The 24,846-nt window shown below is 41.7% G+C and overlaps 2 protein-coding genes across 4 annotated transcripts in view; one reads left to right on the top strand and one right to left on the bottom strand.

Moving 5' to 3' along the window:
• Positions 1-2,015: 2,015 nt before the first annotated feature.
• Positions 2,016-13,589, top strand: LOC134344998 (fatty acid-binding protein 1, liver-like). 2 transcript variants are annotated; one of them, XM_063045127.1, is made up of 5 exons: positions 2,016-2,171; positions 4,084-4,185; positions 11,590-11,762; positions 11,960-12,052; positions 13,475-13,589. In XM_063045127.1, the coding sequence occupies exons 2-5, from the start codon at positions 4,119-4,121 to the stop codon at positions 13,556-13,558; spliced, it is 417 nt and encodes a 138-aa protein (XP_062901197.1). In that variant the 5' UTR covers positions 2,016-2,171; positions 4,084-4,118; the 3' UTR covers positions 13,559-13,589. The 2 variants fall into 2 exon arrangements, with proteins under 2 accessions (XP_062901197.1, XP_062901198.1); XM_063045128.1 differs by having other exon boundaries at positions 2,081-2,136.
• Positions 13,590-20,351: 6,762 nt separating this feature from the next.
• smyd1b (SET and MYND domain containing 1b) overlaps positions 20,352-24,846 on the bottom strand; it is a 90,123-nt gene continuing 85,628 nt past the window's right edge. For both annotated transcript variants that reach the window (XM_063047120.1, XM_063047119.1), the window contains one exon: positions 20,352-23,791. In XM_063047120.1, the coding sequence (XP_062903190.1) occupies positions 23,633-23,791 (159 nt within the window). In that variant the 3' untranslated portion in view covers positions 20,352-23,632. The remainder of the gene's footprint in view (positions 23,792-24,846) is intronic.

Below are 24,846 nucleotides of genomic sequence, written 5' to 3' on the forward strand. Positions count from 1 at the left end.
TAACTATTCCCTCGCACTTCGCCTTCTTTTTCCCTTCCATCTATGTGCCTAAATTTCTCATCATTTTTGATCTGGATGTCTGAGCCCAACTGACCTCTAGTTGTAAACTCCCCAGCCAAGTGAAAGAACATATCCAATTTGTTCACTGATGTGTTTCAGTCTGCCATCATTACCCAGTTTGGTCCAAAGATGTACCAGTTACTAGGCTAATGGGTCATTGTAAATTGTGATTAGACAAGGGTTAAATTGGGGGTTGCTAGGTGGAATGGCTCAAAGGGTCAGAGGGCCTATTCCATGCTCTCATTAGTAGGTCTATTGGTCATTGTAAATTGTCCCATGATTAGACCATAAGACCATAAGATATAGGAGCAGAATTAGGCCATTGGCCCATTGAGTCTACTCCACCACTTCATCACAGCTGCAATTTTCCTATAAGCAGCAATGTCCTGCCATCCCTTCACGCCCTGACCAATCAAGAATCTAATCAACTTCTGTCTTAAATATATATAAAGACTTGGCCCCTACAGCTGCATGTGGTTACCTTGAGGAAACCATGCTGAATACCGCCTATTTTATCATGTGCCTCCAAGTACCCTAAGACCTCATCCTTAATAGTCGACTCCAACATCTTCTCAACCACTGAGGTCAGATTAACTGCGGTACAGTTTCCTTTCTTCTGCCTCTCTCCCTTCTTGAAGAATGAAGTGACATTTGCAATTTTCCAGTCTTCCAGAACAATTCTATAATCTAGTGGTTTTTGAAAGATTATTACTAATGACTCCATAATCTCTTCAGCCATCTCCTTCAGAACTCTGGCATGTACACCATCTGCTTCAGGTGATTTATCTGCCTTCAGACCTTTCAGTTTCCCAAGAACCTTCCCCTTTGTAATGGTAACTTCATACACTTTATGACCCCAACACCTGGAACTTCCACCATACTGCTAGTGTCTTTCACAGTGAAGACTGATGCAAAATACTTATTCAGTTCATCCGTAATAGTGACTAGGCTAGGTTTAAATCGGGGGTTGCTGGGCAGTGCAGTTTGAAGGGCCAGAAAGGCCTGTTTCATGCTCTATTTCAATAAGTAAATAAATAAATACTCTTACACTTTGACCTTGTTAATGATTATGTTCACACCCAGGAGCTACTGCATCGTCTGTTTCCAAAGTGATTGTAGGTAGAATCTACCAGGAGGCAGTATCTATTGTAAAAGACCTCCACCATCCAGAACGTACCATCTTCTAGTAGCTACCATCAGGCAAGAGAAACAGAAGCCTGAGGCCTCACTGCACTAGGTTCAAGAATAGCTACTTCTCTTCAACCATTTAGTTCTTGAATGGACTCCAGTTCACTGCAGTTTAGCAACACTTTGATCGCTTTACACCATCACATACCTTTTAAAAATTTTGCACCAGTTGTATTTTTTCGTAAATAGTGTGCATAATTTATTTTGCTTATGATTGCCGCATGTACAGTGCTTTGTGTCTATGATACAGCTGCAAGCAAGGTTTTCATGGCACCTGAGCAAACGTGTACTTGTACATATGACAATATACTCAACTATGACTTTAACTTTGATGCATCTGGATAGGGGGCTTTCCATAGTATAAAAATCTGTGGTCATGCCAAATTTATTTAGCCTAATGTGGGAGTAGGAGTGCTGGTGTGCTGCATGACCACAGCATCAAGTGGATGATTGTATGAGCCCGTACCACACCAAGAGCCAACCAAGTGAACAATCTTAATATTCTAAGTTTTCATTTTTCTTCCCCCAAACTAAAACACCAATACTAAACCCAAACAGAAACCGACCTACCTACCCACATCATTTTGATAAACTTTATTATCTTAATTGATAACATTATTTCCCTTAAAGGTGACTGTGGTTGCCAGGGTGATATATCATTTATCACTCACAGACATTATGATGGGTTGAGTTGAGTGGATTAACTTGCAGTTCTTTTACTAATTGATTCCTCAATTAATATTTATCTAGAATTGATTGTTATGGTTTGAATGTTGCCGTTCCCTCCTAAATTCCCCTGCAAATATCATGACTTCAATTAACAGATTCTTGTTTCCTCCAAACTGCTTGGACTGCACTCTTAAAAATTGCCTCTCCTAGTTAGAGCTTGTAAGTACAAGTTTTTGAGGGAACAAAAAACAAAGGTATTGATTTCTTTGCTTTCTTTAATTAGTTATTTCTTCTTCACCATTCATAATGGGGGGTTCTGTTATCCTATGCCTTCTAAATTGTGTTTGGGTTAGTCACTGCTACTAAGTTAATATTTTGTGTAGTTTGTCCATGTGGAGTCATTTAATTTGTCTGTGTAAATTAACCAGAGATCTTTTCAGAAAATATGTAAAATTAAGTTACTAACAAAAAACAATTCAGCATTTATGGTGAAAATCTTTTGAGACACTGCTTCAGTTGTTCTCTTATTCCTGAAATGCATAATCAGGAAGTTTAACTCTTGTTCTGACACTTGTTTACTTGCTTTGTATTTGTTCTAATTCTGAGACTTTTACTTAAGATATCATCCCTAATCTGTCAGGTATAATATTATGGCATATGTTGTGGTTTATTTTCTAGTGGCAGCAGTATATTCCAATACACATAACTATAAATTACAAAAGGATATATTCAAAAGGAGCCAAGAAAAGATAGTATTCATAGGTTGGTTCATTGTCCATTCAGACCTCTACTATGAGCTCATTGTGAGAGTAACTAAAATGTTTGCCCTGTGCTTATTCATGGAATATACTATCATTTTGAGGAGCTGTAGGTGATACCAGAACACTTGAGAGGAAAGGGCTAATTTTGGTAGGTAATCCAAGTGAGTTTAGCAAGACAAATTTTCCCTGAGCTTCATGATTGACATCATGGTCAAAGCTTCTGAGTGAGACTTGCCCCTAACATTGCAAATCCAATATGGCTGTCATTGGAAGAGTAGTGAGACTAACAGGCTAGTGATTCATTCCTGCTTGGATTATCTCCAAATGACATGACCTGTAACTTCAGTACTGATGTGAATTCAAGCATATGATTTTTTTTTTAATTTGGGGAAGAGGAAGCAGAATATATTTGATCTTGGCTATTCAATTTCAAGTAAATTTATTGAGGTATTTATATACTGTATTCACAGAAAAATGAATCTCAATGTAGTATATGGGGACCTGTAGTATTGTGCAAAAGTCTTAGGCACATGAACTATAGCTAGGCTGACTAAGACTTTTACACAGTACTGTATTTGTCAACATAGAGCAGAAAGCAAGTTTGTAATTCTGGTGGGAGCGAAGGATGTTGGAATGGTGTTGTGGGAGGGGTGTGGGGACAGGTGGCAGAGGAGTACCAAGGGTGGTGATTGGGGGGGGGGGGTTGACGTGGGTGCAGACACACCCAGCCCTGAGACACCAGACAAGCTCATTTGATTCCAAGCAATTGGTTGATCATAAATCATTACAGAATGTCCCTCTGGTGCTTCCCACACTCTCCCCCTCCCTTCTCTTCCCCTAACCATGATTTCCCCCCTCCCTGCCACCTTCCCACTCGGTCCACAATAGAGAACCATATCAGGATTGGATTTCTCATCACTTGCATATCATTTGTTTTTTTTTTGCAACAGTGCAATATATAAAATTGCTATAGTACTGTGCCTTAGGCAGCCTAGCTTTAAGTGCAAAGACGTTTGCACTTAATCTTCCACTTGCAGTGAAAATCCATACAGGTAAAAATCTCTCATAGTGCTGTTGTGGTGAGTGATTCTGGAGAAATGAAGACCTAGGTGTGAGAACTGCAAAATGGGTTAGCAGTAAGGAATCTGTCCTTCCTTTGGGATGTTGGTAGAATTGAGGGCACTCGTGCAACCCATTTAGAATTGTATAAATACCTTTTGCAGCAATGGTATTTGGAAAGGTCTCATGGGGAAGGGGAAGCAATAATGTCATTAAGTTAAATTCAAGATCAAGTTGGAAGGGTTATCATCTTAGACCCACCAATAGTTTTGGAGCATACCTACTGTACCTAGCTTTGAATGAAGTACTTGTGCTAAGATCTTGCAATTGTGTCATTCTTCCCAAGATAAAGTGACTGTTTGAGAAGCTAGAGAATCTACAATGGATTTCAGTGGCCGCTATGAACTTCAGAGCCAGGAAAACATGGAGCCATTCATGAGTGCTCTGGGTAAGCTCTACATGCGAGACTTTCTGTAGAAAGTCTAGATGCCACATTTAATAAGCAGCATCTTTCCTCTTTTTGTTCTACAGAATGTAGATTAATTATTTTTGCACTTATTACTTGGGTGACTGGCTATATATTTCTGTCACTACACTTAATGATAGAAATCTACAACTGATGCTTTCACCTGACTAATCTTCAAGTCCAGTTTATTTCCCCTTATACGCATGTGTATACTGCCAAACAAAACAACATTCCATTGGACCAAGGTGTAGAACACTACATAGAACTCACAGAAATAAAGTAATTTTACCAAAACTACCTTAAATAAGGTGCATATATGATACAAGGTCAAAGTAAATGGTATGCTATTGGTACGTCATACACAAGACCTGAATGATGACAGGAAATTCAGTAATCTTGTGGCCTGAAGAATGAAGCTGTTTTCCATCCTAACAGTTCTTGTCCTAATGCCTGATGGATGGGAGGCATCATTGACAACACTAAGAGCCTTGCATATGCAGTGCTCCTGACAAATATTTCAGGGTGGAAGAGAGACCCCAAAGATCCCCTCAGCAGTCCTTGCAATCTTTTATAGGGTACTCTGGTCAGAAGCCTTGTAATTCCTGTACCAGATCGTGATAATACCTGGTCAAGGCACTCAATTGTATTCTTGACCAAAGAGATGGTGTTGAAGGACCAGGTGAGATTGTCTGTGACGTGCACTCATAGGAGCTTGGAGCTCCGAACTCTTCCTTTGAGATAAATTCTGTAGAAAAAGATTACATTGATTTCTCTAACTTTGGATAATTTCTCTCCCTCCTTTTCTCCCTTTTCTACTTCCCATTCTGGCCCCCACTTTACCCCTTCTCACCTGCCCATCATATCCTTCTGATGTCCCTCCTCCTTCCCCTTTTCCCATTAGCTAATCTGTTCTTCTATCAGATTCCTCCTCCAGCTCTTTCCCTCTTCTACCTATCACCTCCCAGCCTCAGTTTATATCACCTACTTTCCTCTAACCTGGTCTCACCATCAACCAATTTGTACTCCTTCCCCTCCTCCACATTCTAGCTTATTTCTCCCATCCCCTTCCTTTCCAATCATGATAAAATGTCTTGGCCTGAAAGGTCAACTGTTTATTCCTTTCCCTAGATGCTGTCTGACCTGTTGTTCCTCCGGCATTTTTGTTGATCTGAATTTTCAGCCTCTGCAGAATCTCTTGATTATTTTGTGGAGAAACTGAGTCCAATATATTTCTCCTCTTGTTCATTCTTCCCCACTCCCATTTCTCTGCTAATTTAAACTTTGTGATTCCACCATTCATTTGGATGGACCACTCTCTAATCATGCCTATTTGATCCATTGTACCGATGACACTTAAATCAACATAACTGATCCCATTTCCTTGTCCTCATGACATTGAATCGTTTCCATTGGGAAGTTTTTTTTTTAGAAGTCCATTTAATTCTTAATTCTTTAACTTGTAATGAAGTCTGGCTGTTGGAATTAACTTTATATCATGGGCATTTGCTGTAATTTCTCCATTCTCTCATCCTCTTCTTTACCTGCAGAGTTCTGTCACTGTAATGTGGAAAAGCTGTGCCAAACCATTTCTCTGCCTAGTCCCACTGACCTGCACCCAGACCATATCCCTCCATACACCTCTCATCCATGTACCTGTCCAAGTTTTTCTTAAATGTTAAGTGAGCTCGCATTTACCACTTCATCCGCTGCTCATTCCACACTCCCACCACTCTGTGTGAAGAAGCCACCCCCTCTCATGTTTCCTTTAAACTTTCCCCCTTCACCCTTAACCCATGCCCTGGTTTTTTTTTTCTCCCCCTGCCTCAGTGGAAAAAGCCTGCTTGCATTCACTCTATCTATACCCATCATAATTTTATATACCTCTATCAAATCTCCCCTCATTCTTCTGCACTCCAGGAAATAAAGTCCTAACCTATTCAATCTTTCTCTGTAACTCAGTTTCTCAAGTCCCGGCAACATCCCTGTAAACCTTCTCTGCACTCTTTCAAACTTTATTAATATCCTTCCCGTATTTTGGTGGCCAAAACTGCACACGATACTCCAAATTCGACCTCACCATAACATTCCAACTCTTGTACTCTGATTTATAAAGGCCAGTGTACCAAAAGCTCTCTTTATGACCCTATCTACCTGTGCCGCCACTTTTAGGGAGTTTTGTATCTGTATTCCCAGATTCCTCTGTTCTACTGCACTCCACAGTGCCTTACCATTAACCCTGTATGTTCTACCTTGGTTTGTCCTTCCAAGGTGCAATACCTCAATCTTTTCTGTATTAAACTCTATCTGCCATTTTTCAGCCCATTTTTCCAACTGGTCCAAATCCCTCTGCAAGCTTCGAAAACCTTCCTCACTGTCCACTACACCTCCAATCTTTGTATCATCAGCAAATTTACTGATCCAATTTACCACATTATCATCCAGATTCATTGATATAGATAATAAATAACAATGGACCCAGCACTGATCCCTGTGGCACACCACTAGTCACAGGTCTCCACTCAGAGAAGCAATCCTTCACGACCACTCTCTGGCTTCTTCCATTGAGCCAATGTCTAATCTAATTTACTACCTCTCCATGTATACCTAGCGGATGAACCTTCCTAACTAACTTCCTATGCGGGATCTTGTCAAGGCCTTACTGAAGTCCATGTAGACGACATCCACTGCCTTCCCTTCATCCACTTTCCTGGTAACCTCCTCAAAAAAAATTCTAATAGATTGGTTAAACATGACCTATCATGCACAAAGCCATGTTGACTCTCCCTAATAAGTCCCTGTCTATCCAAATACTTGTAGGTCCTATCTCTTAGTACTCCTTCCAATAATTTACCTACTACTGACGTCAAACTTACTGGCCTATAATTTCCCGGATTACTTTTAGAGCCTTTTTTTTAAAACAATGGAACAACATGAGCTATCCTCCAATCCTCCAGTACCTCACCTGTAGATACTGACATTTTAAATGTATCTGCCAGGGTGCCTGCAATTTCAACACTAGTCTCCTTCAAGGTCCGAAGGAATATCCTGTCATGTCCTGGGGATTTATCCACTTTAATTTGCCTCAAAATAGCAAGCACCTCCTTCTTTTCAATCTGTATAGGTTCCATGAACTCACTACTTGTTTGCCTTAACTCCATAGACTCCACACCAGTTTCCTTGGTAAATACAGATGCAAGAAAACGATTTAAGATCTCCCCCATTTCCTTTGGTTCCATACATAGCCGACCACTGATCTTCAAGAGGACCAATTTTATCCCTTACTATCCTTTTGCTCTTAATATACCTGTAGGAGCTCTTTGGATTATCCTTCACCTTGACTGCCAAAGCAACCTCATGTCTTTTAGCCCTCCTGATTTCTTAAGCATTTTTTACACTTTTTATACTCTTCAAGCATCTTATTTGCTCCCTGTTTCCTATAAATGTCATACATCTTCAATCTATCAAATGCATTCTTCAATTATGTGAAGAACAAAAGGATGACAGGAGTGAAGGTAGGACCGATTAGAGATAAAGGTGGGAAGATGTGCCTGGAGGCTGTGGAAGTGAGTGAGGTCCTCAATACTTCGGTATTCACCAATGAGAGGAAACTTGATGGTGAGGACAATATGAGTGAGGTTGATGTTCTGGAGCATGTTGATATTAAGGGAGAGGTGGTGTTGGAGTTGTTAAAATACATTAGGACAGATAAGTCCCCGGGGCATGACAGAATATTCTCCATGCTGCTCCATGAGGCGAGGGAAGAGATTGCTGAGCCTCTGGCTTGGATCTTTATGTCCTCGTTGTCCACAGGAATAGTACTGGAGGATTGGAGGGAGGCAAATGCTGTTCCCTTGTTCAAAAAAGGTAGTAGGGATAGTCTGGGTAATTATAGACCAGTGAGCCTTGCGTCTGTGGTGGGAAAGCTGTTGGAAAGGATTCTTAGAGATAGGATTCTCTTAGAGAATCATGGTCTGATCAGGGACAGTCAGCATGGCTTTGTGAAGGGCAGATCATGTCTAACAAGCCTGATAGTTCTTTGAGGAGGTGACCAGGCATATAGATGAGGGTAGTGCAGTGGATGTGATCTACATGGATTTTAGTAAGGCATTTGACGATGTTCCACACAGGCTTATTCAGAAAGTCAGAAGGCATGGGATCCAGGGAAGCTTGGCCAGGTGGATTCAGAATTGGCTTGCCTGCAGAAGGCAGAGGGTCATGGTGGAGGGAGTACATTCAGATTGGAGGATTGTGACTAGTGGTGTCCCACAAGGATCTGTTCTGGGACCTCTACTTTTCATGATTTTTATTAACGACCTGGATGTGGGGGTGGGGGGGGATGGCAAGTTGCAGATGACACAAAGGTTGGTGGTGTTGTAGATAGTGTAGAGGATTGTCGAAGATTGCAGAGAGACATTGATAGGATGCAGAAGTAGGCTGAGAAGTGGCAGATGGAGATCAACCTGAAGAAATGTGAGATGGTACACTTTGGAAAGACAAACTCCAAGGCAGAGTACAAAGTAAATGGCAGGGTACATGGTAGTGTGGAGGAGCAGAGGTATCTGGGGGTACATGTCCACAGATCCCTGAAAGTTGCCTCACAGGTGGATAGGGTAGTTAAGAAAGCTTATGGAGTGTTAGCTTTCATAAGTCGAGGGATAGAGTTTGAGTCGTAATGTAATGATGCAGCTCTATAAAACTCTGGTTAGGCCACACTTGGAGTACTGTGTCCAGTTCTGGTCACCTCACTATAAGAAGGATGTGGAAGCATTGGAAAGGGTACAGAGGAGATCTACCAGGATGCTGCCTGGTTTAGAAAATATGCATTATGATCGGAGATTAAGGAAGCTAGGGCTTGACTCTTTGGAGAGGAGGAGGATGAGAGGAGACATGATAGAGGTGTACAAGATAATAAGAGGAATAGATAGAGTGGATAGCCAGCGCCTCTTCCCCAGGGCACCACTGCTCAATACAAGGGGACATGGCTTTAATGTAAGGGGTGGGAAGTTGAAGGGGGATATTAGAGGAAGGTTTTTTACTCAGTGGTTGGTGTGTGGAATGCACTACCTGAGTCAGTGGTGGAGGCAAATACACATGAAGTTTATGAGACTACTAGACAGATATATGGAGGAATTTAAGGTGGGGGGTTGTATGGGAGGCAGGGTTTGAGGGTCGGTACAACATTGTGGGCCAAAGGGCCTGTAATGTGCTGTACTATTCTATGTTCTATCTCTCCTTTATCAGAGTTCCAATATCCCTTGAGAACCAAGGTTCCTTATTCTTATTTACTTTGCCTTTAATCCTGATAGGAACATACCAACTCTGCACTCTCAAAATTTCTCCTTTGAAGGCCTCCCACTTGCTAATCACATCCTTGCCAGAGAACAACCTGTCCCTATCCATGCTTTTTAGATCCTTTCTCATTTCTTCAAATTTGGCCGCCTTCCAGTTTGGAACCTCAACCCGAGGACCGAATCTATCTTTATCCATGATCAAGTTGAAACAAATGGTGTTATGTTCACTGGAATCAGTGTTCCCCTACACACACTTCTGTCACCTGTCCTAACTCTTCCTAATAGAAGATCTAATATTGCATCCTCTCTAGTTGGTACCTCTATATATTGATTTACAAAACTTTACTGAACACATTATACAAATTCTAACCCATCTGGATCTTTAACAGTATGGGAGTCCCAATCAATATGTGGAAAATTAAAATCCCCTACTACCACAACTTTGTTTCCTGCAGTTGTCTGCTATCTCTCCAAGTTTTCTCCTCCAATTGTCACTGACTATTGGGTAGTCTATAATACAACCCCATTAATGTGGTCATACTTTTCCTGTTTCTCAGCTCCATCCATGTGGCCTCGGTAGACAAGGCCTCTAATCTGTCCTTCCTGAGCACTGCTGTAATATTTTCCCTGACTAGCAATGCCACCTCCCCCCACCCTTCATTCCTCTGCCTCTATCACATCTGAAACATCGGAACCCTGGAACAATAAGCTGCCAGTCCTGCCCCTTCTGCAGCCAAGTTTCACTAATGGCTATAATGTTGTAATTCCATGTGTCAATCCACACCCTCAGCTCATCAGTCTTCCACACAATACTCCTTGCACTGAAATAGACAACCACAGAAGATTATTACCACCACACACAACCCTTCTATTTGTGACTTTGCATGAACTTTTAACATCACTTATTTTCACCCCCGCTCCACTATCTGCTCTGACACTCTGGTTCCCATCCCCCTTCAGATCTAGTTCAAACCTTCCCCAACAGCACTAACAAACCTCCCTGCAAGGATATTGGTCCCCTTGTAGTTCAGGCATAACCCATCTGTCTTGTACAGGTCCCACCTGACCCAGAAGCAGTCCTAATGATTCTGAAACCCTGCCCCCAACATCAGTTCCTCAGCCATGTGTTTATCTGCCAGAGCATCCTATTCTTGCCCTCACTGGTACATGACACAGGTAGCAATCCTGAGATTTTTTTTATATGTAGCCAGCTGGTGGCGTAATGGCATCAGCGCCAGACTCCGGAGCGAAGGTTCCTGCGTTCGAATCCAAGTCGGGCCACCCCTCGAGTATGTTTTCCATCCGTGCTGGGTTGAGCATCGAGCTAGCCACTCGGCCTCTTTCCTTTTTAAATAAAAAAAAGGGTAGAGTCAGACGCGTTCATATCGTGACCCGGTTAATCTGAAAGGAGACCAATCCTGACACCACGCGCCAGACAAGAATGGCTGGCTGTCTGGTGCCACATGCTTTTTTTAAAAAAAATAAAAAATAAAAAAAAATAATAATTCCTGAGATTATCACCCTTGAGCTCCTGCTTTTTAACTTCCTACCAAGCTCTCTATGCTCACTCTTCAGGACCTCCTCACTTTCTTCCTATGTCATTGGCACCAAGAGTGCATCCTGAAGAGGTTAATAAAAAAATCTTGCATGTTTATAATTAGATGCCCTGTACCTCAAAAATCTGGCTCTTAGCATTGGAGTTCTGGATTGTTTTCATTCTTTTCCCACCCCAGCCATAAAGTTTGACTTGTTTCTTCCTTCACCAGATCAAGTTGTTAAAATCTATTGATTACTCCTTAATCCTCCTTGAACCTCTACGATTGCTCTTAATTCTCTCTGTAAATAAAATCCCATACATTGTATTCTCCAAATCCTCAGCATTTTAGTACTAAGGAACATACACAAGATGCTGAAGCAGCGAGCAGGTCAGGCAACAACAATGAAGAGGAATGAACACTTGACGTTTCAGGCAGAGACCCTTCATCACGATTTGATATCAAGTGATGGTTTAATGTAAACTGGTTTAGCTTTTAGTCCTCCTGAAGTGCATTCTAACTCATTCAGCAGTTACAATATGTTGTGCTGTTCATGCCAGGAGTCCCAGATGATGTGATTGAGAAGATCAAAGACCTGAAGAGTGTTACTAAAATTGTTCAAAATGGAGAAGACTTTATAGTGGCTATAGAAACTGGCAATCAGGTGCTTGTTAATAACTTCACCCTTGGACAGGAGACCCAAGTGGAAACCCCCACAGGCGAAAGAGTCAAGGTAACACTTTTTTTTAAGAACATAAGATGTAGAAGTAGGCCATTCAGCCCATCAAGGTTTAAGCAGTAGTTTTGATAATTTAAGTGTGGTTGAAGTAAAACTCCCATATGTTTTCAAACTTGGGATTTATAAAACTACAATGCTTAGCTTTAAGGTCTTTTTCGTTTGACTTCTGTGCGTTTTCCTCATTTAAATAGGCCATAATGAACCTGGCAGGGGAAAATAAGCTGGTTGTTAACACAGAAGATGTCACTTCTGTTGCAGAGTTCAATGGGGATCTACTGACTAATGTAAGTTTCAACTAGTGACCTATCTAGACCTTCCACTGCACTTAGAAGTAAAATGAGAGTTGGAAATGTGGTGAATCTTCAGTGAAGGTGCATGTAAATGGGCTGATGGCCTGATGTGTGATTAGAGTATGGAAGACACTAATCACTCCTCTCAGAAGTGGACCTTGGGCTGTGGGTCCTAAATTCCTCACTGATGACACTACTTTCCCACTGTCAAAAGCCCTTGAATGTTTTTAAAAACATAACTTTTTCTATTTGAACTGTTAATTATTAGAAAATGCTGGGGATACTCAAGTGAAGCATCTTAAAAAAACTCTTGGGTGAGCTGATTAATGGGTAGGCTGGTTAATTGATTCAAATTCTGAAAGCGTAATAGTACATTTCCTCACCAGCTACTATCTGACCTGCTGAATATCACCAGCATTCTGTGATTCTTGGGAAGAAACTACAGATACTATTTGTTACAATTTGCCATCTCATTCTAGAAGTATAAAATTAAACATTACATGTCTGACAGTCAGTAATCTGTTCAAATGAAAGTCCACTCAAATACCTCTTCAGTTTTGGCTTGTGTACAGACATTGACTTGCCCCCTTGGCTCAGTTCAAATTTATGCTACTAGGTTCTAGTTAATCCTGCAGAGACTGGGTATACAGCTAGCTGATGTCCAAGTCAACTTTGACCTCAGGGTGGCAGTTCCCATAGAACTGTCAGTGTAATACACAAGGTGGGCAGTGAGTTCAGTGAACCTCTACCAATATGCAAACATAATGTGTCAAGTTGAGCACGGAGACAATAGGGATGAATTTCCATGCCTTAAAGTAGATGGTAAACTTCAAGTCAATGATTTTTTTAATTGGAAAATGTAGTTGTGCACATGAGAGCACCAGCTGTGAGATCAAGGGTCAATTCCTGTGCCTGTCTGAGGTTTGTGTTCCTCCCAACCTGTTCCTCCTGGGGCTCTGATTTTCTCCCCCCACCCCAATCAAAGACATATGAGTTGGTGTCAGTAGCTTGAGGGCGTACTATGCCAGAAGCATGGTGACACTTGTCTCAGCACTCCTTTGGGCACTGATAGACCAACCCAGTCAGTTGTTAACGTAGCTACACACATAAAAGTTGCTGATGAACGCAGCAGGCCAGGCAGCATCTCTAGGAAGAGGTACAGTCGACGTTTCAGGCCAAGTCCCTTCGTCAGGACTATTAGTCCTGACGAAGGGTCTCGGCCTGAAACATCGACTGTACCTCTTCCTAGAGATGCTGCCTGGCCTGCTGCGTTCACCAGCAACTTTTGTGTGTTAATGTAGCTGACTGCTTTGTACATGTGACAAAGCTTTTCTTTCTTGTGAATTCTAGTGTTGAAATGATAATTGTATAGCACTTTTTGCACTTGGTCCTTATGAACTTCTTTTATCATTTCAGACAATAACTCTGGCTGGCATTGTTTACAAGCGGATAAGCAAAAAAGTGGAAAATCCTAATGAAGGTCAATGTAGTTCATTATAATTGTTCCTGCAATAAAATAGTTTTGCCATGGGTTTTGACTGGGGGTGTGCTTTTCAAAATTAATGTTATGGAAACCTTTTACCTTGGCTTCATACTGTTTTCAATGAGTATTGCTAAAGCTTTTAGTGCTATGCATTCTCGAGCACTTCATGTGTCAAATTTATTGATGTAATATTAATGAACACAATAGCTAATCCTTCCGTGAGATATGGAAGCAGAAGTAGGCCATTCAACCCATCAAGTCTGCTCCACCATTCAATCATGGGCTGATCCAATTCTTCCAGTCATCCTCAGTCCCCCTGCCTTCACCCCATAAACTTTGATGCCCTGGCTGATCAAGAAACTATCTATCTCTGCCTTAAATACACCCAATGACTTGGCCTCCACAGCTGCTTGCGGCAATAAATTCCACAGATTTACCACCCTCTGACCAAAGTAATTTCTCCGGATCTCAGTTCTAAATGGATGTCCTTCAATCCTGAAGTCATGCCCTCTTGTCCTAGAATCCCCTACCATGGGAAATAACTTTGCCATATCTAATCTGTTCAGGCATTTTAACATTCGGAATGTCTGAGATTCCCAACCACCCCCATTCTGCTGAACTCCAGGGATTACAGCCCAAGAGATGCCAGATGTTCCTCATGTAGTAACCCTTTCATTCCTGCAATGATTCTCATGAATCTTCTCTGAACTCTCTCCAATGTCAGTACATTCTTTCTAAAATAAGGAACCCAAAACTGCACACAATACTAAGTGTGGTCTCACGAGTGCCTTACAGAGCCTCAACATCACATCCTTGCTCTTGTATTCTATACCCCTAGAAATGAATGCCAACATTGCATCTGCTGCCTTTACCACCTACTCAACCTGGAGGTGAACCTTTAGGGTATCCTACACAAGGACTTCGAAATCCCTTTGCACCTCTGCATTTTGAATTATCTCCCCATCTAAATAATAGTCTGCCTATTTATTTCTTCCACCAAAGTGCATGACCATACACTTTCCAACATTCTATTTCATTTGCCACTTCTTTGCCTATTTCCCCTAAACTTTAAGTCTCGTTGCAGGCTCTATTTCCTCAACACTACCTGCTCCTCCACCTATCTTTGTATCATTGGCAAATTTTCCCACAAATCCCTTAATACTGTAGTCCAAATCATTGACCTCATAAAGTAAAGGTCCCAACACTGACCCTTGTGGACCCCACTGGTAACAAACAGCCAGCCAAAATAGGATCCCTTTATTCCCACTGTTTTCTGCTGACCAGCCAATGCTCCACCCATGCTAATAACTTCCTTGTAATTCCATGGGTTCTTATCTTGCTAAGCAGCCTCATGTGCAACACCTTGTCAAAGGTCTTCTGAAGATCCAAGTACATTATGTCTACTGCATCTCCCTTGTCTACCCTGCTTGTAATTTCCTCAAAGAATTTCAGTAGGTTTATCAGGTAGGGTTTTCCTTTTAGGAAACCACCCTGGCTTTGGCCTATCTTGTCATATACCTCCAGGTACTCTGTAATCTCATCCCTAACAATCGATTCCAACAACTTCCCAACCACTGATGTCAGGCTAACAGGTCTGTAGTTTCCTTTCTGCTGCCTCCCGCCCTTAAATAGCAGAGTAAGATTTTCAATTTTCCAGTTATCAGGTACAATTCAAGAAGCTATCGATTCTTGAAAAATCATTGTTAATGTCTCTCCAGCTACTTCCTTCAGAACCTAAGGGTGCATTCCATTAGATCCAGGAGATTTATCCATCCTTGACCATTAAGCTTCCTGAGCACTTTCTCAGTCACAATTTTCACTACACAAACTCCACTTCCCTGACACTCTGGAATGTCCGGTATACTGCAGATGTCTTCCACTGAAGACGTGCAAAATATGCATTGTTTCTCTGCATCTCTCATTACAATGTCTCCAGCATCATTCTGAATTGGTCCTATATCTACCTTGACTCTTTTACCCTTTGTATACTTAAATGCTTTTAGTATCTTTGATATTGGTTTTCAGCTTCCTTTCATAATTCATCTTTTCCTTCCTAATGACCTTGGTTTCCTTCTGCAAGGTTTTTTTTAAAAAAGCTTCCTAATCCTTTGTCTTCCTACTAGCTCTGAGCTCTGGCTTCCTCGTATGCCCTCTTTTGCTTTACTGTGGCTCTGACTTCACTTGTCAGCCATGGTCGTATCCTTCTTTGCTTTGAAAATTTCTTGTTTGGAATATCTATCTTGCACTTCCCTCATTTTTCACAAGCTCCAGCCATTGTTGCTCTGCTGTCTGTCCTGCAAATGTCAGTCAACTTCAGCCAATTCCCCATTGTAACTTCCTTTATTCCACAGAAATACCATAACATGGATATGGAGCAGGCAATTCCTATCAGGGAGAAGGCAATTCTGGATTTAGTGTTGTGTAATGAACCGGATTTGATAAGGGAACTCGAGGTAAAGGAGCCATTAGGAGGTAGTGACTATAATATGATAAGTTTTAATCTACAATTTGAGAGGGAGAAGGGAAACTCAGAAGGGTCAGTATTACAGTTGAACAAAGGGGACAATGGACCCATGAGGGAGGAGCTGGCCAAAGTTGACTGGGATCCCTAGCAGGGATGACAGTGGAACAATAATGGCAGGTATTTCTGGGAATAATATGGAAGGTGCAGGATCAGTTCATTCCAAAGAGGAAGAAAGATTCTAAGGGGAGTAAGGGGTGACTGTGGATGACAAGGGGAGTCAAGGACAGTATAAAAATAAGAGAGGAAGTATAACATAGCAAGGATGAGTGGGAAGCCAGAGGATTGGGAGACTTTTAAGGAGCAACAGAAGATGACTAAAAAGGCAATACTGGGGGAAAAGATGAGGTACGAAGGTAAGCTAGCCAAGAATATAAAGGAGGATAGTAAAAGCTGCTTTAGCTATGTGAAGAGGAAAAAAATTAGTTAAGACCAAAGTTGGGCCCTTGAAGACAAATGGGTGAAATTATTGTGGGGAACAAGGAAATAGTAGATGAGCTGAACAGGTACTTTGGATCTGTCTTCACTAGGGAAGACACAAACAATCTCCCAGATATAATACTGGCCAGAGGACTGAAGGTAACGGAGGAACTGAAGGAAATTCGCATCAGGCACAAAATGGTGTTGGGTAAACTGATGGGACCGAAGGCTGATAAATCCCCAGGGCCTGATGGTCTGCATCCCAGGGTACTTAAGGAGCTGGCTCTAGAAATCGTGGATGCATCGGTAATTATTTTCCAATGTTCTATAGATTCAGGATCAGTTCCTGTGGATTGGAGGGTAGCTAATGTTATCCCACTTGTTAAGAAAGGAGGGAGAGAGAAAACAGGCAATTATAGACCAGTTAGTCTGACATCAGTGGTGGGGAAGATGCTGGAATCAATTATAAAAAATGAAATAGCAGCATATTTGGATAGCAGTAGTAGGATAGGTCTGAGTCAGCATGGATTTATGAAGGGGGAAATCATGCTTGACTGATCTTCTGGAATTTTTTGAGAATGTAACTATGAAAATGCACATGGGAAAGCCAGTGGATGTAATGTACCTGGACTTTCAGAAAGCCTTTGATAAAGTCCCACATAGGAGGTTAGTGGGCAAAATTAGAGCAAATGGTATTGGGGGTAGAGTACTGACATGGATAGAAAATTGGTTGGAAGACAGGAAACAGTAGGGATTAATGGGTCCTTTTCAGAATGGCAGGCAGTGACTAGTGGAGTACTGCAAGGCTTGGTGCTGGGACTGCAGCTATTTACAATATACAATAATTTAGATGAAGGAATTAAAATTTGCAGATGACACAAATCTGGTTGGCAGTGTGAAATGTGAGGAGGATGTTATGAGAATGCTGGGTGACTTGGACAGGCTGGGTGAGTGGGCAGATGCAGTTTAATGTGGATAAATGTGAGGTTATCCACTTTGGTGGTATGAACAGGAAGGCAGATTACTATCTGAATGGTGTCAAGTTAGGAAAACGAAGTACAACGAGATTTAGGTGTCCTTGTTCATCAGTCACTGAAAGTAAGCATGCAGGTACAGGAGGCAGTGAAGAAAGCTAATGGCATGTTGGCCTTCATAACAAGGGGAGTTGAGTATAGGAGCACAGAGGTCCTTCTGCAGTTGTACAGGGCCCTGGTGAGACCACACCTGGAGTATTGTGTACAGTTTTGGTCTCCAAATTTGAGGAAGGACATTCTAGCTATTGAGGGAGTGCAGCAGAGGTTCACAAGGTTAATTTCTGGGATGGCAGTACTGTCATATGTTGAAAGATTGGAGCGACTAGGCTTGTATACACTGGAATTTAGAAGGATGAGAGGGTATCTGATTGAAACATGTAAGATTATTTAGGGATTGGACACGCTAGAGGCAGGAAACATGTTCCCGATGTTGGGGGAGTGCAGAACCAGAGGCCATAGTTTAAGAATAAGGGGTAGGCCATTTAGAACAGAGTTGAGGAAAAACTTGTTCACCCAGAAAGTTGTGGTTCTGTGGAATGCTCTGCCTCAGAAGGCAGTGGAGGCCAATTCTCTGGATCCTTTCAAGAAGGAGTTAGATAGAGCCCTTAAAGATAGCGGACTGAAGGGATATGGGGAGAAGGCAGGAACGGGGTACTGATTGTGGATGATCAGCCATGATCACAGTGAATGGCGGTGCTGGCTCGAAGGGCTGAATGGTCTACTCCTGCACCTATTGTCTATTGAGAGGATTTGAGCTAGAAGTCAGGAGCAGATGGGCAGTGACTTGGCCACCACTGCTGGCCTGCCAACTAGAGAGTGTAGTGGTTAAGAGTTAAAATGTTCTAAGAAGGTTGGCCATGACATCTGCTCCTGGTCAAATGCTATGGTTTCCTCATCAGGTAACTGTAGAGAGCACCCTGGTATATGACAAGCAAGAGATCTTTGATTAACCAATAAATGAGCACTATAACTCTCTGGTGTTGAGATTCCCAATAACTCATGCAGCAGTGATATCTTTATCCCTTCTCCCTATGTTTATATTTAAAGTATGTCAACTATTAAAGGCTTGAGGTCAAGGTCTTCATGATGTCTTCCACAGATCACTTTAGCCTCTGAGCTTGTCCATCATGAAATCCAATCTCTTGTCCATCATGAAATCCAATCTCATCTGCTCTTGGACACAGACAAAGCTCCTACTTTTAAAAGTATATCCAGATCTTCACTCTTTGATTAGAACCTTTTTTTAAGATGTGAACCAACTAACTTTATTCAAGGTTTTCCCCATATCCACATCTACTGGCTGCCAGTGCAATAATTGAAGCCATTCTGTACAGCCATCCTTAAATAATGCTGAGACTTTTCCTGCTGCCACAACCCTTTGTGTGGTGCTCCTTGGTCTGGGAGATGGACAACTAAGATTGGAAACCAAACAAGGTGCTGAATGAGCAACACTTTGTAGCCTTGGTGTTAATCACTGGATGGTAGATTGTCTATTTGAAAGATATTGCTTAGGTGAATAAGTGGGGTGCATTACTTATTTTTGTGGTTTGGCTGGAAAGGAATGTGGCCATTACTAGCAAGGCCTGGCTTCACTGTCTATTATTGCTATGTATTGAAGCTATTTTTGGAGTACTCAAGTATCAACCACAGTGGAGTTGCATGTGGAGCGCAGCAAACAAGGACACTAGCAAACCTGATGGGCTTTTACAGTCCAGGTCATGAGTAAAACATGGTTCTTTTAAAATCTCATGTTATTAACTGAATTTAAATTCTATCATTGCTGCTGTAGAATTTGGACCTGGGCTCTAAATTGTTGGGTCAATTGTCTGGATTCTGATGGTATGAACTACTGCAGACTGTGCCCAGATTTCCCTCTGAAATATATCCAGTAATGTGAGTCTGCACACTACCACTCCAATTCCAAAACTCATCACCTCTTATGGATGGCATCCTAAACTATCTGTTTTTATAAAAGGATTTTTTTGTTTTGTTTTGTTTCTCCTGCCTGTATGCTGCTCTTTATTCCTGGTTTCAGATGACAATCTAGTATATGCAGTCCTGGAGCTTGTTGGTATAAGGCTTGCATGGTAGAGCAGTGGTTAGTGAAATGTTGTTACAGTGCCAGCAGTCACTGATCAGGGTTCAACTCCCACTGCTGTCGCTAAGGAATCTGCATGATCTCCCTGTGACCACATGGATTCCCTCCAGGTGATCAAGTTTACTCCCAAATTCCAAAAGGCTTGCGGTTAGGGTTAATGAGTTTTGGGCATGCCAGAAATATAAAGGATCCCCTGCACAATCTTTGCTGATATTATGCAAAACTGACACATTTCATGGTTCTGGTGTACACATGACAAATAAAGCTAATCTGCTTTAACTGCACTGCCAACATTGTGCACACGTGATGGGAGGAACGAATCTTCGGCCTGTCACTCTGATACCCAACCTTGTTCTGGCCAGGGATGAACATCTTGTGCTCTTTGGACCTGTTTTTATCCAGGCAAGTGCGGATATTCTGTCATTGATGCTGATGAGATTGTAGAAGTGGACATGGCATTTACATCTTCAATACATGCTGATACATTCTTATGTGCATATTTTTCCATATCTGTACTTTAACCTCTAATTTATTTTTATATTCTTTATAACTGACAAATGTTTTTTTGTTGTACGTTGTGTTATAACACACCCAGCAAATCCCTAATACACGTAAATGTATGTGGCAAATAAAGTTGATCCCTGAGCCTTGATCCAAAGTTAGCATTCTAAATGTAAGAGGCGTTATCACTACCTCCGAATTCACTGAATTAAACCATAAAGTAGAAAAGTCCCCAGGTTGTCTTTTATTCAAGGTATTGGAAATAGATGCAAGATCTCACACATTTTACTAAAGACGCAAACACCAAATTACACCCTGGTAGCTTTTCATTTATTCTAGTCTGCTCATTGACATTAAGTGAGAAGTCCACAGCATCACAAAACAAAAACCTTGTTTTAATCCTTAATGAAAATAAATTCAAGCACCAATTTGAGTAGCTGATCATGCCCATTTATTTCATTGACAAAATGGGTTTGGATAGGGGGGGAGAGATTAGACCTTTTATTTTTGTATTTGCCTTCAAACCTGCTGGAGGATGATAAGCCGTCCTTATGCAGGACCAAATGCACGTGACACAGTATTTGTGCTGCTATCTTGCATCTCCATATAAACTAGATACAGTCCCGGCCTCTGGCATTGCCTATGTGGATTTTACATGTTCTACCTGTGATCACAGGCATTTCCTCTGGCATCCCAAAGCTGTGCAGGTTCTTGGGTTAACTGAGTCCTGTAACTGACCCCTGGTGGAGCTGGGTGGAAGTAGAATGTCAGAAGGAAAACAGGATGAGTGCAATTTAATTGGTACAGAGAGAACTGACTAATTTTGGCACTGGACTATTGAGAGAGATGTATGCTCTATATGGGCCCTTTGATACTTCCATGCTGACCATCCTTACCAATCTACAGTAATCACATTTTCCTCCACTTTCCATGTCTTGTGCTCATTAAGTTTACACTGAATTCACTTAGACCCAAGTTGACAATGATGCTTAAACCCAAAGTTCTGTAAATATTTACCCAGAAATCCCTTCTGTTTTGATCTTTTTTGTGGTCTACAGCACTAAATGGGTAGTTCGCCCAGACTGAAATGAACTACTGATTGGTTCATTTTCGACAAGTGATATTTCTGCTTGAAATATTTTTTTCTAGAAAAAATATAGTTGAACCAGGATGTCCCTTTAGAACAGAAGGAAGTTCTTTAGCCAGAGGGTGATGAATCTCTGAAATTCATTGCTACAGATGACTGTGAAGGCCTCACTATTTCAAATGTTTAAAGCAGAGGCTGATCAGTTCTTGATTAGTAAAGGTGTCAGTTACGGGAGAAAGCAGGATAATAGGCTTAAGCAGGATAATCAATCAGTCATGGTGGAATGGTGGAGCAGGTTCGATGAGCCGAGTGGATAATTCTGCTCTTATGTCTTCTAATTTGTGGTTTGTGACCGAGATTCAATAAGTTATGAGCAAATACAAAATGTCACAAGTGAGGGAAAATTTCAAGTCATGTTTTCTAAATAATTCTTTGGGACAGAGGAGTAGAAATCTGTTCTCTGATGCTTATATTAACGTCTTATTGTTGCATGCTGAACTCCACTTCTGAAATCTGAATGTATTAAAGTGAGTGAAACAACTGTCTATGGGTGGGAGCTGGTGGGAAGGAGGGAAGAGGCTTGTTGTGTCCTGTTATGTTGTGTTCTGTGTTGTTCTGTCGAGCACTTTGGCATGCTATGTTCATGCCGGAATGTGTGACATTTACAGGTTGTTCCCAGCACATCCCTAAGTAGTTATGGAGTCATTGAACACGACAGTCCATCTATTCTGTGCCAGACCATTCATCTCCCTAGTCCCATTGACCTGCTTCTGGACCATATCCCTCCTACCCATGTACCTATCCAAATTTCTCTTAAATGTGAAAATCGAGCCCACATCCATCACTTGTGCTGGCAGCACATTCTCACCACCTGAAGATGTTCCCCTTCATGTTCCTCCTCCTTTTGGTAGGTGACCAAAACTGGGCACAATACTCTAAATTAGGTCTCACCAATGCCTTTTACAACCTCAACATAACACTCCATCTCCTGTGCTCAATACGTTGAAGGCCAATGTGCCAAAAGCTTTCTTTACAATCCTATCTACCTGTGACACTACTTTCAAGGAATTATGAATGCTGTTTCCCAAATTCCTCTGTTCGATTGCCCTTCTCGGTGCCCTACCACTCACTGTGTAAGACCTACCCTGGTTCATCCTCCAAAAATGCAACATTTCACACTTGTCTATATTAAATTCCATCTGAGGTTTTCCAGCCCATTTTTTCCGGCTGGTCCAGATTCCACTGTAAGCTTTGATAGTCTTCCTCACTGTCCACTGCACCCCCTCCAATCTCAGTGTCACCCGTAAATTTGTTGATCCGGTTAACCACACTGTCATCTAGATTTCTGATATAGATGACAAACAACAATGGAGCCAGCAGCCATCCCTACAGCACACCACTAATCACAAGCCTCCAGGCAGAAAGTTAACCATCTACAACTACACTCTGCCTTCTTCGCGAAGCCATTACCTAATCCAATTTACTATCTCATCCTGAATGCCAAGCAACTAAGGCACCCTGACAAACCTTTCATGAAGGACCATGCCAAAGGCATTAGATAATATCCATTGCCATGACTTCAACTTTTCTCACAACTTCCTCCAGAAACTATAAGATTGGTTAGACATGAACTACCATGCTCAAATCTACATTAACTATCCCTAATAAAGCTGTGTTGGTTGTCAACACAAATAATGCATTTTACTGTATGTTTTGATGTACACACGATAAATTAATCAGAATAAGTAAATGAAAAGCTCACTTTAAGTGAGCGAAGCTGTGTTCAATAAAGATTTTTAAAAATCCACAAATTCTGGCAATCTGAAACAGGAAAACTCAGCAGGTCAGGCAGCATCTGTGGAAAGAGATGTAGTCAATGACTGAGTTCTGACAAATGGTAGCAGACCTGAAACTTTGATTGTTTCCTCTTTCCACAGATACTGCCTCACATGCTGATCAGCTCCAGCAGTTTCTGTTTTGGTTTAAGCTGTGTTTCACATGTCTGGGTTACAAATAGTGCAACTTACAGCATAGAAAGGAGAATGAAATTGTACCACAGGACCATATTTTTTAATTACCATTTTCTAAAACAAGTCATGTTCTTCAACTGAATCTGTGATTAATTCCCAGCCTTTTCTTCTCCCCACCTTTACCATAAGGAGACACATGAGATAGCAGATACTGGAATCTGCATCAGCACACAAAGTGCTGGAGGAACTTGATGGATTAGACATTATTGGTGGATGGTAATGGATAGTCAAGATTTCTGGTTGAGGAATGAGTCCAAATGAAGGCGCTCAATCCAAAACATCAACTGTCCATAGATGCTGCCTTTCCCACTGAGTTCCTCTAGCACTTCCTGTTTTGCAATAAGTCACAGCACGTGAATGAGTTCCAAATGTCTGCAGAATATGATTAAACTTTGGGATCCTATTTTCTTCTGTGGAAAAGCTCCTTGATGTATTCGCCGGCTGGTTCCGCCATGACTTGCATTTTCTGATTCTTCAGTGCCACCTCTCTCATCTGATAGTAAAGGAATTCGTTCTCCTTGAACATTCGAAGTTCCATTTCGGTCTGACATCGCATTGTCTGTGAAGAGGACATAATACAGATCGTCAGTCTAACTTAGGTTGGAACACTGGCAGTCTGGTAGAAGAAGCAGTCGTGCTCATTTATACCATCTGCAGTAATAAATTACCAACAAAATGTGACCAAACAAATTGATAAAGGTTCAAGTTCAAACTTAATTATCATTCAATCATATATGCATATAGCCGAATGAAACGGCATTTCTCTGGGTCCAAGGTGCAAAACACATTATCAACAACACACTGCAAACAACATGTGTTGTTACAATTTCAGAAAAAACATACAGTAACAAAGGGAAAAAAAATAATATAGCCCAAATCCCTGAATGTCATGGCTGTAGATTGTCCTAGTCTAGATTGTTCTTCCACTACGTAGACAGTAAAAGGCAGGAATGAGCCAACACCAGAGGGAGCACTGACAAGAGAGGCTGACTCCTGACTCCTGACTCCCAACTCCCAACCCATCACGATTCCAGTGTGCCCAGCAGAGGCCCTTGCTCCATCCCCTGATCAGCTGCGACAGGTTGCTGCATCCAAGGTGACCTCACAGCCGAGGTCTAGTGCTAGCCCCAATGGAGGCAATGCGGCTCCCCTGTTCTCAGTCTTGCCAATGAATGAACTTGCAGTATTCTACACTATCAACGTCCAACAGGATCTTGCGATCCCAATAGAACACACAAGATAATCACTCATTCTACTTACTGGATCGTGCACCATCTCAGCACAAAGGTATGCAACAAGTTCAGGCAGCAACACAACGATACGCAATAAATCCAGCTCTATCACTATCGAGCAACTCACGGATGGGATTGTCCTGCAGTTTTTGATGTTCCTAATATCCAGCAGTAACTTGTGATCCTAAAGACATACAAGATGAGCAAGGTGCACCTTTGATTGGACCCAATCCGGAAGGTAGAGCAGTGGGTGTGGTGTATATGGATTTTACTAAGGTTTGGTGAGGAGGAATTTCTTTAGGCAGAGAATGGTGAATCTGTGTAATTCTTCACCACAGATGGCTATGGATACCAAGACGTTGGATATATTTAAAGCGGAGGT

This window comes from Mobula hypostoma, chromosome 4 (assembly GCF_963921235.1).
Source record: "Mobula hypostoma chromosome 4, sMobHyp1.1, whole genome shotgun sequence".
NCBI lineage: Eukaryota > Metazoa > Chordata > Chondrichthyes > Myliobatiformes > Myliobatidae > Mobula > Mobula hypostoma.

Excerpts from the sequence above, each read along its gene's own strand:
- LOC134344998 (XM_063045127.1), top strand. The coding sequence starts at position 4,119 with ATGGATTTCAGTGGCCGCTATGAACTTCAGAGCCAGGAAAACATGGAG. Across the intron at positions 11,763-11,959 it reads CCACAGGCGAAAGAGTCAAG|GCCATAATGAACCTGGCAGG; the intron begins GTAACACTTTTT and ends TCATTTAAATAG. Across the intron at positions 12,053-13,474 it reads ATGGGGATCTACTGACTAAT|ACAATAACTCTGGCTGGCAT; the intron begins GTAAGTTTCAAC and ends TTATCATTTCAG.